Genomic DNA, 13,587 nt, shown 5'->3' with positions numbered 1-13,587 from the left:
TTTTGGGTGCCGTACACAACCATGTATGCTGCATATGCCTAAGGATGGCCCTGGTTGCTCTCCTTCTTCACAACCTTCCCCAAAACTCCTGTACTTCATTGGGCTTCACTCCAGCACTCCTGCTCTCTTCCGGGACTTTGTTCACTATTTAATATGGGGCACAATTTCCAGTATGGGTGTCTAACATTAGACTCCTAAATCTGTATTTAGGCACCTACCTCAGTGGCCTGATTTTCAAAAAGGGCTGTTTACTTTAGTGGGAGCTACTGGGTGCTCAGCACTCTTGAAAATCAGATCACTAAGGTAGGTGCCTCAACAGGGATTTAGGCTTCTAATGTTAGATGTTAACGTTTAAAAAATCATGGGCTCAAAACGTTATAAACAGATGTACTCTGTAGCAAGAGCGATGGAAGCTTCCTAAAAGTAGGGGGGCCACCGGTGCGCCCCCCCCCCCGCACGGCCTCTTCCCCTGAGGCCCTGCCTCTACACCGCCTCTTCCCCCCGCCCCCCAGGCTCTGCCTCCCACACATGCCTCTCCACCCCCTCCCCCATCACTTGCCTTTACGGTAAAAATTGGTGGGGTCATGGCCCCCTGGCTCCCGTGTTTCATAATCCATGCTGTAGTATCTAAAATATAGATCAAATGGTAGGGGGCGGGAAGAAAACTGCCAGAGAAAAATGTTGTTTTCAAGTTTATAGGAGGATATTTCAAAAAATACTTATTTTTTTATATTTCACTGTGTCCCTTTAATATATCAAAGCACAGCCCTGCAAACATTTACTCACTCGAGTAATCATATTGACTTCACTGGGAGAATGGCCTTCCTGTGTCATCAAGGCTTGGTTTGCAAATGTAGGTTTTTAATTTATACAATAAGTGAATATTAAGCATGGAGAGTTATCCACTGTATACCAGCTAAAAACAGATTAGTTTTTAGAATGCCTATATCAATCTATTGCCTATATTGAAAATACCATATACTTATGCTCCAAAAGGAACATAGCAGTTGAGCAAGATCCTAGGTGCAATCCAATTATAGCATTTTATGTGTTAGTTTGTAGCCTACTATACATTTAAAATCTGTGAGAAATTAAACTATGAAAGTCAAGGTTTATAATGTAAACACAATCTCAGCCTTAACAGTGCAAATGGCCTGTAATGGAAAAGCTGACAGAACTTTAATTGTGGTTTATAATGAAGAAAGTGATACAGCCTTATAAACCTAGCAGGGCAAGTGTTGCCATTTATAACATGAATAAGGAATACTGACTAACATATTTCGGGAGTGGAGCTATAGTTTGCATTCCATTCTACATGGTTGGTTTTGGTCACTTATTTATAAATATTTCTTTTAAGCTGGTGCCAGTTCTCAGCTCAAAGATAACTTTTTAAAAAAGCAAGTTCAATAAAAGCCACTCAGTCCAGCTTTGTGCGCTGTAACTTTTTTCTTGGTTTTATGAGGTGTGCTTAGTATAGTAATACTTATCCATGGCAACTGTTATTTTATGTGGCTGACCTGGGTCATTGTAGAACCAATGGTATCCCAGATATAATACACTTCAGGTGATTCAGGATAACTGGCGGTGGTGATAGAACAAGAAGACCCAAGCTGGGCTTAAACTGTGATCTTGGCATTTGCAGAGTCACTGTGACAGATATTGCAACCCAGTGCAGTACCTGTGTATTAAATTTATGAAGGGTTTATGTATGAATGTGTTCTTCTCCATGGAGGAGGGTTACCACAGCTCCACCAGGAACTAAAAACAGTTGGGGAGTGATCAAAGTGAGTCACTGAGACTGAACAACTCTAGGGAGGTACCACCCCAGGACTATTTTGCATACACTGGTTCAAAGTGGGTTTTCCAGAGACTCAAAGAAAGAGCTCTTGCTATACAAAGGCTGAGTTTGAAGTGACACAGTGCCGTCTTTCTGAACCAGCAAACCAATGTTAACTTTTGTCCAAGGGGCCCGATCCTGCTGAAGTATTGGAAGTACTTTGGCCCCATAAGACTGATGTGTTTTTCTTGATATGTTTAGTGTGGGTTTAAATCTGTTTATTTTTTATACATTTTTCTCTGTAAAACTTTTTCAGTAAGAATAAATGTCCGTGCTTAGAAAAAACATGGTTTACTGGTAAACCACACCTGTCGTAGCCCTCGGAGTGAAAGCAGAGCCCAGCCACAGGCTGTTAGCAGACTGGCATCCTGGGGATAATACAGTGTAAGGCAGGGGTCTGTGCAGCCTTAAAACTGCTGATCAGAAAGGAGTGGGACAGGGGTCCCTACCCAGAGACAGGTCATGGCAGGCGTTCTGAAACCTGAGTGGGCACTCTGAAGTAGACTGTGGTGGGAGGATACAGATGTAGGTCCCCTGAAACTGTGACAGTCACCATTTAGGTGGGAAACGTTTTTTTTTTTTACCTTTGATGTGGAGTTATTGAGTGACAGTAAATGTAACACCGCAATGCCATGTTTACAGAATCACTTTTCAAAGTACAGCCGTGCTTTAGAACGAAGGCTACTGCATCCTCAACTCAAGGTGTTGAGCTCTTTGTTTGTTGCCCCATGCAGTGAATTTAGAAGAGTGTCAGTCTAAATTTTTATTTTTTTGTTTGGTTTGTTGTTTGTGGGTTATTTGGTTGGTTGGTTGGTTTTTTGCCATCAGTGTAACATTAGTTATCACTTTTTGACAAGAACTTGCTAGCTGTGGTAGCTGTGATATACATTATCAGGAAGATTATTTGGAGTGGAAGGTCATTCACACATGTACTCAATTTCAGGAAGCTTGAATCTCTTGCTCTAACACATCTCAACTAAAATCGTCAGTATGGTGCTTTGGTGAATACCACCTTCCTGTGGTAAACCAGTGCTGGAGTATCTCTCAGGCTCCCTAGAAATAGAAAACACTTCAGAACATATTTAATTTATGAAGAGAATCTGTATTTCAGTGTTAGTTCTCTTCAAATGACTCATGCTTATTAATAGGGCAGTATGCTTAGTTTAGTCCAGTTGTAAAAATAATATCTTAAAATCTTGGTATCTTGAAACTACTGTCCTCTTCACTCTAGAGCAGTAGACAGATGTATCCTGCCACTCTTTGGCTTACTTTGTTTCTGGATGGTTTTCCTCTCGGGAGGCAACAGGAGCCCCTCTTCTGGCAAGCTGAAGCTCTAGAATCCGAGAGGGGTTGGGCTAAATTATAAGCATTTTTTTTTTTGTTAAAGTTAAATCTTGTTGGCTCGCAGGCAGTTAGAGCGAGTGTCCAAACCATCCTGTAAACAAAAAAACAAGATTTAAGAGAATAGGCCATAGCATTGACAGGATCAGTTTGAGACTAAATATCTGGAGCCCAATCCTTTTTTTAAAAAAATCACCAAAAGAAATAAAAGCCCCACTCCTTGATGTATATGCATCATATATCAGTGCTTCCTCGTAGTAACTCCCCTGTTCCCCAACCGTCATATCTCAGTATGAGCGCCAGGAAAAATCTCACAAGAATATTTCAGAGTAATTGGTGGGAATGTTCTCATACCAGTGGATCCATGTCTGGCTCTGTTGAATTTTTGTTCTCTTTGGAGAGGAGAGCTCAGGTACAGCTTCCATCCTTTTTTTAAGGAAGATTTTTTAAGAGCAGAGAGTAGAGTTTGATACAAGAGATGTAATAACATTAATCTCCAGAAAGAGAGAGGCAATTTGTCCTGTGTCTAGCATAATAAGGTTCATTTCTGGCTGCATAAAGGAGCAAGTTATTGACTAGTCAACAGGATTAAGAGTAGGTGCTGTGGAATAACACACTGAAGTCATTGAATAATCCTCCAGTAACCTGAGCCCCAAATATCTTAAATCCAAGGACAGCTCCATCAATGGTGGGCCCACTTAGTGACATCCCCCACTTCTTGCATTTTAAACATACTGGACTAGATCCGGCTGCAAACCTGCTACAGTGAGGGTGGTGGTGGTATTTGTATCGTGCCTAAGGACACAAAATGAGGATCAAGGCTACATGCTGTGCAGACATGCGGGAAAGACAGTCTGTGTCCCAAAATGTTTGCAATGTGGAATAGGACAAGACGTAAATGGGTGGATACGATTTTTTTTAAAAAGGGGTTGAGGAGGACGACAGCTATGATGAAATGTAGTCTAGTTGTTAATTTATATTGAGTCCCCTGTACAGTTGCTTCAGACATTTTATAACAACACAACAGGGTTTTACTCCATCTCTTATATATATTTGACTGTTTAATTCTTTATATAGATGATGTAATAAGAGTTTTACTGATCTCAACAGTGGCTAAGATTTCTTCCACAGGATAGCAAGATAATTCTATTTAAGGTTTACATATTTGTGCATTAATATATGTTGAAGCACTAAGTTTGTATGAGAGGTTTCAGAGTAGCAGCCGTGTTAGTTTGTATTCACAAAAAGAAAAGGAGTACTTGTGGCACCTTAGAGACTAACAAATTTATTTGAACATAAGCTTTTGTGAGCTACAGCTCACTTCATCGGATGCTGTAGCTCACGAAAGCTTATGCTCAAATAAATTTGTTAGTCTCTAAGGTGCCACAAGTACTCCTTTTCTTTTGAAGTTAGTATGGGAATAGTTTAAAGTATACCAGAGGTTTATTCACAAACCTCTCACTGAAACCACCAAACATGCACTTAATTGATGCATTTCATCACTTAGGAAATAGGGCTGGCCAGGTTTGAGAGAAACCTGTAGTTGTAAATTATGCATCCCTGTTGATATTCTCATTTCCTCCCTTCTTTAAATCACAGTGGGAAAGAGTCAGACTTGATGTACAAGTTACATTAGTCTCTTCATACCCATAAAGGGGCCCTGAATAAATGAGATCTAAGTGAATAGGCTTGTGGATATGACAAGAAAAGCAATTTAGATAATCAGTCCTGGAGAAGCTAACCCCTCTTTGATTAACGTAGAGCAGTGGTTCTCAATTTTTTTCCATACTCAGACCTCTCTGAGTCTGCCTCATGTCTAGTCTGGATCAAAATTGGACCCCAGCCCATTTAGCTATATGGCAAGGGCAGGCTGGAGACCTTGCTACCACCACGTGGAGAAGCCCTCACATAGAGAGACACTGCCCCAACTCATCCAGCCAGTGCCTTATGAAACAAAGCTGAAGTGCAAAGCTACATTAGTGAATGTTCTATTGATGGTGGGAATTCTAAATATGCAGGAGAAGAGAAGGAAAGCTGAAAAGGGGTGGGTAATGAATGTGACATCAGAGAGAAAGATGAAATGGAGGGAAGGATAGAGGAAACACAAATGTAGAAGAAGAGTTAGAGAAGGAAAAGGATCTTTCTCTTTCCTTCTTTTGTAGACGAAATAAAGGAGAAGCAATTTCTCCTTCTGTTCTTACCCAGTAATTTCTCTGAACTCTCCCCGTTCTTCCCCATGTGTCTCTGGCTTTGTGTTGGTAACCCAATAGAGAATTATTACAGTCATGTGTTTAATATTAAAATATACTGCAGAAATTCTTGTGGCATTGATCCATTAAAAGCCCATGATATTGGTTTGTTTACCTCAATCAAGCATATTTCATATGAACTCAGTGGAAACATTAGGTTGAGTCTATGCATAATTTGTGTTCCACCTGGGAGGAGATGTATCCACTTTTAGTAGAAAGGTCTACTGCTGAAAGGCCCTGCTTTCAGGTTCCAGGGTGGCGGAGTGGGGAGGTTGGTGTTTGTGACATCTTGAATTTACGTTGAGCAACAATAACAATCAGGTATTTATCCCGCGGCCTAAATCCCATTTCAGGGTGGTAGCATAAATATGAATGCAGGTTATCTGGTGTATGTCAGTCTGATAACTCATTTAATCTATAATATAATATAAACCAGCAACCTCAGCAGGATGGATTAAAAAGGTGATAAACATTGTGGTCTAGAAATGTTTGGAATGGGATTTGGACGGAGAGAGGATATTAAACGTGTTATGGTTAAGCATTACACCTAACCTGTGTCTTTTCCCCCCCCCCCTCCCCCCAATATTATTCAGAGTTAGTAATGTTGCTGGAATGGTGGTCGGGCACAGAGTGCACTTTATTCTCAGACCAGGCCACAGTGGATAAATTTGGAAAAGAACATGTGATCATCATCTTGAATCACAACTTTGAAATTGACTTCTTGTGTGGTTGGACCATGACTGAACGCTTCGGAGTGTTGGGCGTGAGTGATTCTGTTAACTTTTCCTTACTCTTGATTTAATTTTAAACTCCTGGGTTTGTTTTTTCATTTGTGGTGGGATTTTCAAAAGAACTCCCATTGACTTCAGTGTGGTCTGAGCTAGGCCAGTGCTGAGCACTTTTGAAAATCCCAGCCTTAGTGCTTTTGCTTAGATCTGACATATATAAATAATCAAATGTCATTGGGTGGCATTTCTTCCAGAGTTCCAAAGTTCTTGCTAAGAGAGAACTGTTGTATGTGCCCTTGATTGGTTGGACGTGGTACTTCCTTGAGATCGTTTTCTGCAAAAGGAAATGGGAAGAAGACAGAGATACAGTTATTAAGGGATTAAAATGTTTGTCTGATTATCCTGAATATATGTGGGTAAGTGTCTGATCCTTTATATATAGTGTCTCCTCTGCTTAGAGTGCAATTATGAAGACTATATTTGTGTGGTGTGTCAGCTTCATACTTAAGAGCGCCGCCTTCTTCCTGTGATTTACATGTGAAGCGTATAGCTATATGCCTTGTTGCAAGTGACTTCATTGCACACTAGCCAGGCTTCTGATCTGTTATTGGCTAGGCATGCCATTTTGAAAATTGTTGGTAAACATGCATAAGTATTTCTCAAAGTATTTAGCAGTAGAAACCTAAACTTACACGTCTCAAAACTTACAACTTTTTTCCCCCTGCTAAAAGGATAAAGGGACTTTCCATAACTCTTTTTACTCAAAAAATACGTTACTCAAGTTTTACTACTGAACTTGTGAATCTAGGCTAAATTGTCCAGGCTAAACTAAACATATTATTTTAAAAAATAGGATGTTTTTTTCCTGCCATAATCTGCAGGGGGGCAGTGGGAGGAGAGATTTACAAAGGTTGCAGATTACAATGGAAAGTTTTTGCATCAGTGCATTCTCTTTGCTCTGTGAAATTGTACAGGTGTTTGAGAAACCTGCAAGAATATACAGATGTCTCCAATTGCCTTTGAAGTCCACATCTCCTTTATATATGCATCCATCAGTTAATTAAGCTCAGTTTTGTGGGGTATATTACAATAATACAACATCATAATTAAACCAAAAAAAATTTAATATTCTGAAAGATACTTTCATGGTTTCACATTTTTGAGCTAATGTATCCATGACTCCTCACCACCAAGAATTTAACTTGATTTGAGTCTATTTAAAAAGAAAAAGAGTACTTATGGCACCTTAGAGACTAATAAATTTATTTGAGCATAAGCATTCGTGAGCTACAGCTCACTTCGTCGGATGCATTCAGTGGAATGCATCCAACGAAGTGAGCTGTAGCTCACGAAAGCTTATGCTCAAATAAATTTGTTAGTCTCTAAGGTGCCACAAGTCCTCCTTTTCTTTTTGCGGATACAGATCTTTTTGCGGATACTAACACAGCTGCTACTCTGAAACCTATTTAAGATAAGTTCCATCAGGCTTGAGAACCTGTGCAATGCATTTCAGTCTCCAAATGCAACGCTAAAAGGTCCGTATTGTAAATACCTTTGTGGGCCGAAAGCTTAACTCCAATAGTACCAGGCACCACTATAAGAGGTGCTGAAAAGATTTTGGCTCCACATAGCACCTCTCATACCCAGTATATTCCAAAATGTTTTACAAAGTGATTAAACTAGCAATCCAGTGGCTGTGTGATCAGATAAAGTTCACAAACAGTGCTGAACAGAAAAGATTTTCTGAGAAGGGAAAAGTTGTTCAGGACAACAGCATTCTCTCCAGCTCCAGCATACTTGTTACTGAAGATTATTTTTTATAGGTGGAGCTAATAGTGATGTCTACAGTTAAGATAGCTTCACAGTTTGCATTATAAGCCCCTGTTGTCAATTTCCTATGCTTTAGCCATCTGGGCTATGCTTGGTCTCTGCCTCAGACTGAATATTTTTGGAATGTTTTAATGAAAATGGGTGTTGCTTCTGTGAATGAGGCTAGTGAAACAGAGGTAGTTTTTGCCATTGTTAACAAAATAGCAAAATTAAATAAAACTTCCTCTTTCAAGAGCTCTAGAGCCTCCATTTTGCAGCAGTAACTTGAAATCTGAAAGGGAGATAGTCTTAGGGTCCATGAGATGTGTGATATATTCCCCATGAAATCCACCCAGATTTGATAGAGTTATTATCAACCCTCTTAAAATCAACATTTGTACATGCTCAGTAAAGCCTGCTAGAGGCTTGCTAGTACAGTCTTTGAACATTCCATCTTCAAAGAGCATACTTCCACCTCTACTAAGTCTCCTAAATGGCAGACAGAGGGCCAGAGCTGCAGACCAGGGGTACAGCAATAGCAGCTACACCTCTCCCCTTGGCTTTGGAAAAGGTGCTCTTGTTTGGGAGCTATGAGGAAATAGAGCTCTAGTCTCAGCTCTTCTACTAACCAGTGTTGATTAGTTTAGTTGATTAGCAAGGCCTCATCCCCTTTAAGAGGGAGGCAAATATCATTGAGAAACTTCACAAATAAAAGCAACTGCTGAGAAGTTGCACAAAGTCACTTCTGGCAGACTTTGGAATTGATATTAGGTTTCTAATATGGCACATCTCATCTTTTTAGCCACTCTGACATTCAGAATGAATGTGCCAGATCTATGTGCTTGGCTATGCTCTCTGTAACCACTCGACCACACTCCCTCCAGAGCAAGAAATAGAAATCAGAATTGCTGTCCCCCTCCCCTCAGCCAGAAATGGAAACCAGCATCCTTGTTTCCCAACATTTCTCCACTGTCTATAAATAACTGAGTAAGCCACAGGCAAAGTATGTCTCATGTCGCCTTCTAATGGCTGGCCCACATAGAGGATAGATAGCCTCCTACTGCTACCACTTATTCTTTTAGCTCAAGTGATAGATGTCTGTGCTGCCCAGCTAAAGGTCCAGGTTTAACCATGCTGATGGTTCAGAGGGTCAGTATGATTCCAAGTGATGGAATTTCTGAGGGCGTTCAGTTTCTTTTAAAAAAACATAGGAAATTATATATAAAAATTACATTAAAATAACTTTTAGGTTGCACAGTCAAGCACTCAAAAGTTAGGAAATGCCAGAATTAAGGTTGTCTGTGCAATCTTCACTGGGTCTCCTTGTGTGTTTGCATTATGATAGTCTTTAATTACAAAATCACATAGTATTTGTTCTACAGTACTTCTGCCTCATTCAGTGCACAGGATGGACAGTGAAGGAGGCAGAGAGTTGCGAGAAGAGAAGTTATTATGTTTAAGGTGCTGGACTGAAACCCAAGACAGCTGGGTTCTTCTATTCCTGGCACTGCCACAGATATCCCACATGATGTTTGACAAAGACTTTCATAATGCATAACCACGATGGTGTTAAATTAATGTTGCATTAATAATATTCATTATGGCATTTCCTAACTTTGGAGTACTTGACTTTGCAACTTTAACATTTATGTAACACAGCTTTTTTTGTATGAAATATGTATATATACTAAAGAGAAAGATAGAGACACAACAGCACTGTTACATAACAGATGTACAGTGACTATAGCAAAATTGAGAGACTATCTTGGTTTCCACATTTTTAGCAGGACTTACTTTTCAAGCACATGGTGAACTACAGCAACCAAACATAATTTACTGCTGTTATATGTAGAATCAACGTCCCCTTTTTGGCTTTTATATGATGCAGAGATTTGTGTACACAGAAGTTAGGAATGCAGCAGTGCCACGCAGCTGAAATGAGGCCAAGAGAAGTGGGGAAATAGGTTCCAGCCACTCAGAATGGCCAAGAATCCAGAGTTCACCCCTGTGGCACCCAGAATAGGTACCTAGTGTTGTCTATTCCTATTAGTTTTGCTCCTGGCTTCATTTCCAAGAGGGGAAGATGTGGGGTGGCAGCCTGGGAGAATCAGATCTGTCTTCTCTGTATTGTGCTTTTTTTAAGTCGTGTAGTGGAGGGTTTCAGCCTTTGTCAATAGGTGCCCAGAGTGGGGTCAAACAGGTGATGTAAGGGTGAGTCCATCCAGTATCCCTCCACACCCCTCTCCTCCCCCCCCCCCCAAATGAAAATACTTAGATACTTCCAGATAATATATTTGCTTTCAAATGGGCACGTATGTCTTTGAATAGCTTTTCTCACTTGCGTACCAGCCCCTTGCATGCTCTGACTTTTCAGGATTTTTTTCCTGTAATGCTCTTTCAACTGTAGTCAGTAGTAGTATTAACTTTCTAGACCCATATGACCTTAAATTTGGTATCAGTACTTTCAAAGCTTTACTTTTACATTACCTGTATCAAAATCTGCTCTTCTCTACACAAGTGCACCTGCCACTGGCTCTCCCACTCTGGCTTAACCAGGAGGTCTTCAATGATCTGAAACTCAAAAAAGTGGAAACTAGGTCAAATTACAAAGGATGAATATAGACCAATGACACAAACATGTAGGGACAAAATTAGAAAGGCCAAGGCACAAAACGAGATTAAACTAGCTAGAGACACAAAGGAAACATTCTACAAATACATTGGAAGACCAAGGGCAGGGTACATCCGTTACTCAATGGGGGGGGGGCGGAATAATAACAGAAAATGTGGAAATGGCAGAAGTGCTAAATGACTTTTTTGTTTCAATTTTCACCAAAAAAAGTTAGAAGCGGTTGGACGTCTAACATAGTGAATGCCAGTGAAAATGAGGTAGGATTAGAGGCTGAAATAGGGAAAGAAAAAGTTAAAAATTAGTTAGACGAGTTTTATGCCTTCAAGTCACCAGGGGCTGATGAAATGCATACTAGAATACTCAAGGAGCTGACTGAGGAGATATCCGAGCCATTAGCAATTGTCTTTGGAAGCCATGGAAGATGGGAGAGATTCCAGAGGACTGGAAAAGGGCAAATATAGTGCCAGTCTATAAAAAGGGGAATAAGGTCAACGCGGATTACAGACCAGTCAGTTTAACTTCAGTTCCCGGACAGATAATGGAGCAAATAAGTAAGCAATCAATTTGCAAACACCTAGAAGATGATAAGGTGATAAGTAACTGTCAGGATGGATATGTCAAGAACAAATTATGTCAAACCAACCTAATAGCTTTCTTTGACAGGTTAACAAGCCTTGTGGAAAGTGGGGGAAGCAGTAGATGTGGTATATCTTGACTTTAGTAAGGCTTTGGCTACAATCTCGCATGACCTTCTCATAAACAAATGAGGGAAATACAACCTAGGTGGAGCTATTATAAGATGGGTGCATAAATATTTGGAAAACCATTCCTAGAGAATAGTTAGCAGTGGCTCACAGTCAAGCTGGAGAGGCATATCAAGTGGGGTCCCGCAGGGATTGGTTCTGGCTCGGTTCAATATCTTCATCAATGATTTAGATAATGGCATAGAGAGTACACTTATGAAGTTTGCGGACAATACCAAGCTGGGAGGGGTTGCAAGTGCTTTGGAGGATATGTTTAAAATTCAAAATGATCTGGACAAATTAGAGAAATGGTCTGAAGTAAATAGGATAAAATTCAATAAGGACAAATACAAAGTACTCCACTTAGGAAGGAACAATCAGTTTCATACATACAAAATGGGAAATGACTGCCTAGGAAGGAGTATGGGATCTAGGGGTCATAGTGGACCACAAGCTAAATATGAGTCAACAGTGTAACACTGTTGCAAAAAAAAAAAAAGAAAGAAAGAAAGCAAACATCATTCTGTGATGTAGTAGCAGAAGTGTTATAAGCAAGACACAAGAAGTAATTCTTCCACTCTACTCTGCGCTGATTAGGCCTCAACTGGAGCATTGTGTCCAGTTCTGGGCACCACATTTCAGGAAAGATGTGGACAAATTTGAGAAAGTCCAGAGAAGAGCAACAAAAAAAATTAAATGTCTAGAAAACATGACCTGTGAGGCAAGATTGCAAAAAATTGGGTTTGTTTATTCTGGAGAAGAGAAGACTGAGAAGGGACATATGAAAGGTTGTTACAAGGAGGAGGGTGAAAAATTGTTCTCCTTAACCTGTGAGGATATGACAAGAAGCAATGGGCTTAAATTGCAGCAGGGGCAGTTTAGGTTGGACATTAGGGAAAACTTCCTAACTGTCAGGTTAGGCACTGGAATAAGTTGCTTGAGGAGGTTGTGGAATATCCATCGATGGAGATTTTTAAGAGCAGATTAGACAAACACCTGTCAGGGATGGTCTAGATCAGAGGTTCTCAAACTGGGCGTCGGGACCCCTCGGGGGGTTGCGAGTTTATTACATGGGTGTTGTGAGCTGTCAGTCTCCAACCCAAACCCCGTTTTGCCTCCAGCATTTATAATGGTGTTAAATATATAAAAAGGTGATTTTAATTTATAAGGGGGGTTACACTCAGAAGCTTGCTATGTGGAAGGGGTCACCAGTGCAAAAGTTTGAGAACCACTGGTCTAGATTGTACTTAGTCCTGCCATGAGTGTTTGGGACTGGACTAGATGACTTCTCAAAGTCCCTTCCAGTCCTACCATTCTATGATCTACATCTTTGTGGTAGAAAAGAGAATTTCCTTATTTAGTATTGGAAATTGCTTGTTTCTTGTAGCTGAGCTGGAACTTGAAGCTGAAGTCATGTTCATGCATTTTTGAGTGTTCCTGTGACTTTTAAAGGAAGAAATATTTCAGCTGGAATTAAGCCAGGGGAGCAGGGGGGGAGAGAGAACGTGTGTGTGTGTATATATAGCCTATTTGCTTGATTAGAAAATAAACTGATATCCAAAAAGATGCTTTAAATTTAAATGTGTCTCTGAATATTTGCATGTGTGTTCCACATTCTTTGAGACCAGGCTCTAATTAGCTGTGTTCTCAAAGCAGATACTGTACAGCAAACTGCTGGTTGTAATTCTCAAATAATATGATCTGTTATATTCAGTTATGCCACTGAAAAGTTGTAGGATGGCTCTGATGTGTGATAACTATAGAACAAAGGAGGAAATTGTGTGTGTCTGTCCATCCTGTAAGAGCTCCAAATCTGCACTACACAGTAATTTCTTGTTAAGAAAAACCCTTGTTTTTCCTCTTGTTTTGTATGCTAGTTTCTCCTGTATTGTGAAGGAACTCGTTTTACAGAAACCAAGCATCGTATCAGCATGGAGGTGGCTGAATCCAAAGGGTTGCCTAAATTGAAATATCATCTGTTGCCCAGAACCAAAGGTTTCACCACTGCTGTCCAGTGTCTCAGGGGAACAGGTATGGGTGAGCTGTTTGTTCTAAACCTTACTAGTAATGTGTGTTATTATGTATCATAGTTCAGTATATTCATTGCATTCGGTGAGTAGGTGATAATACAGAGTCAGTATGGCTCTTGGATGACATCAAGATTAAGCTGAAGCACTAGACTCCATTTTCTAAACAATCTTTAAAATGTATTAATTTTTTCTAGTTTAATTTGCAAAAATTAATACTT

At 40.1% G+C, this 13,587-nt stretch overlaps 1 protein-coding gene across 2 annotated transcripts in view; it reads left to right on the top strand.

The window, feature by feature from the left end:
* The window catches only part of AGPAT3 (1-acylglycerol-3-phosphate O-acyltransferase 3), a 131,970-nt gene that overhangs the window by 107,618 nt on the left and 10,765 nt on the right, over positions 1 to 13,587 (top strand). For both annotated transcript variants that reach the window (XM_073359240.1, XM_073359250.1), the window contains 3 exons: positions 6,021 to 6,190; positions 6,410 to 6,571; positions 13,217 to 13,370. In XM_073359240.1, coding sequence (XP_073215341.1) covers positions 6,021 to 6,190; positions 6,410 to 6,571; positions 13,217 to 13,370 — 486 coding nt within the window. The remainder of the gene's footprint in view (positions 1 to 6,020; positions 6,191 to 6,409; positions 6,572 to 13,216; positions 13,371 to 13,587) is intronic.

The sequence above is a fragment of the Lepidochelys kempii genome, chromosome 1, assembly GCF_965140265.1.
Source record: "Lepidochelys kempii isolate rLepKem1 chromosome 1, rLepKem1.hap2, whole genome shotgun sequence".
Lineage (NCBI taxonomy): Eukaryota > Metazoa > Chordata > Testudines > Cheloniidae > Lepidochelys > Lepidochelys kempii.
Note: the sequence above shows the minus strand (reverse complement) of the source record. Positions and strands in the feature narration are given on the sequence as shown.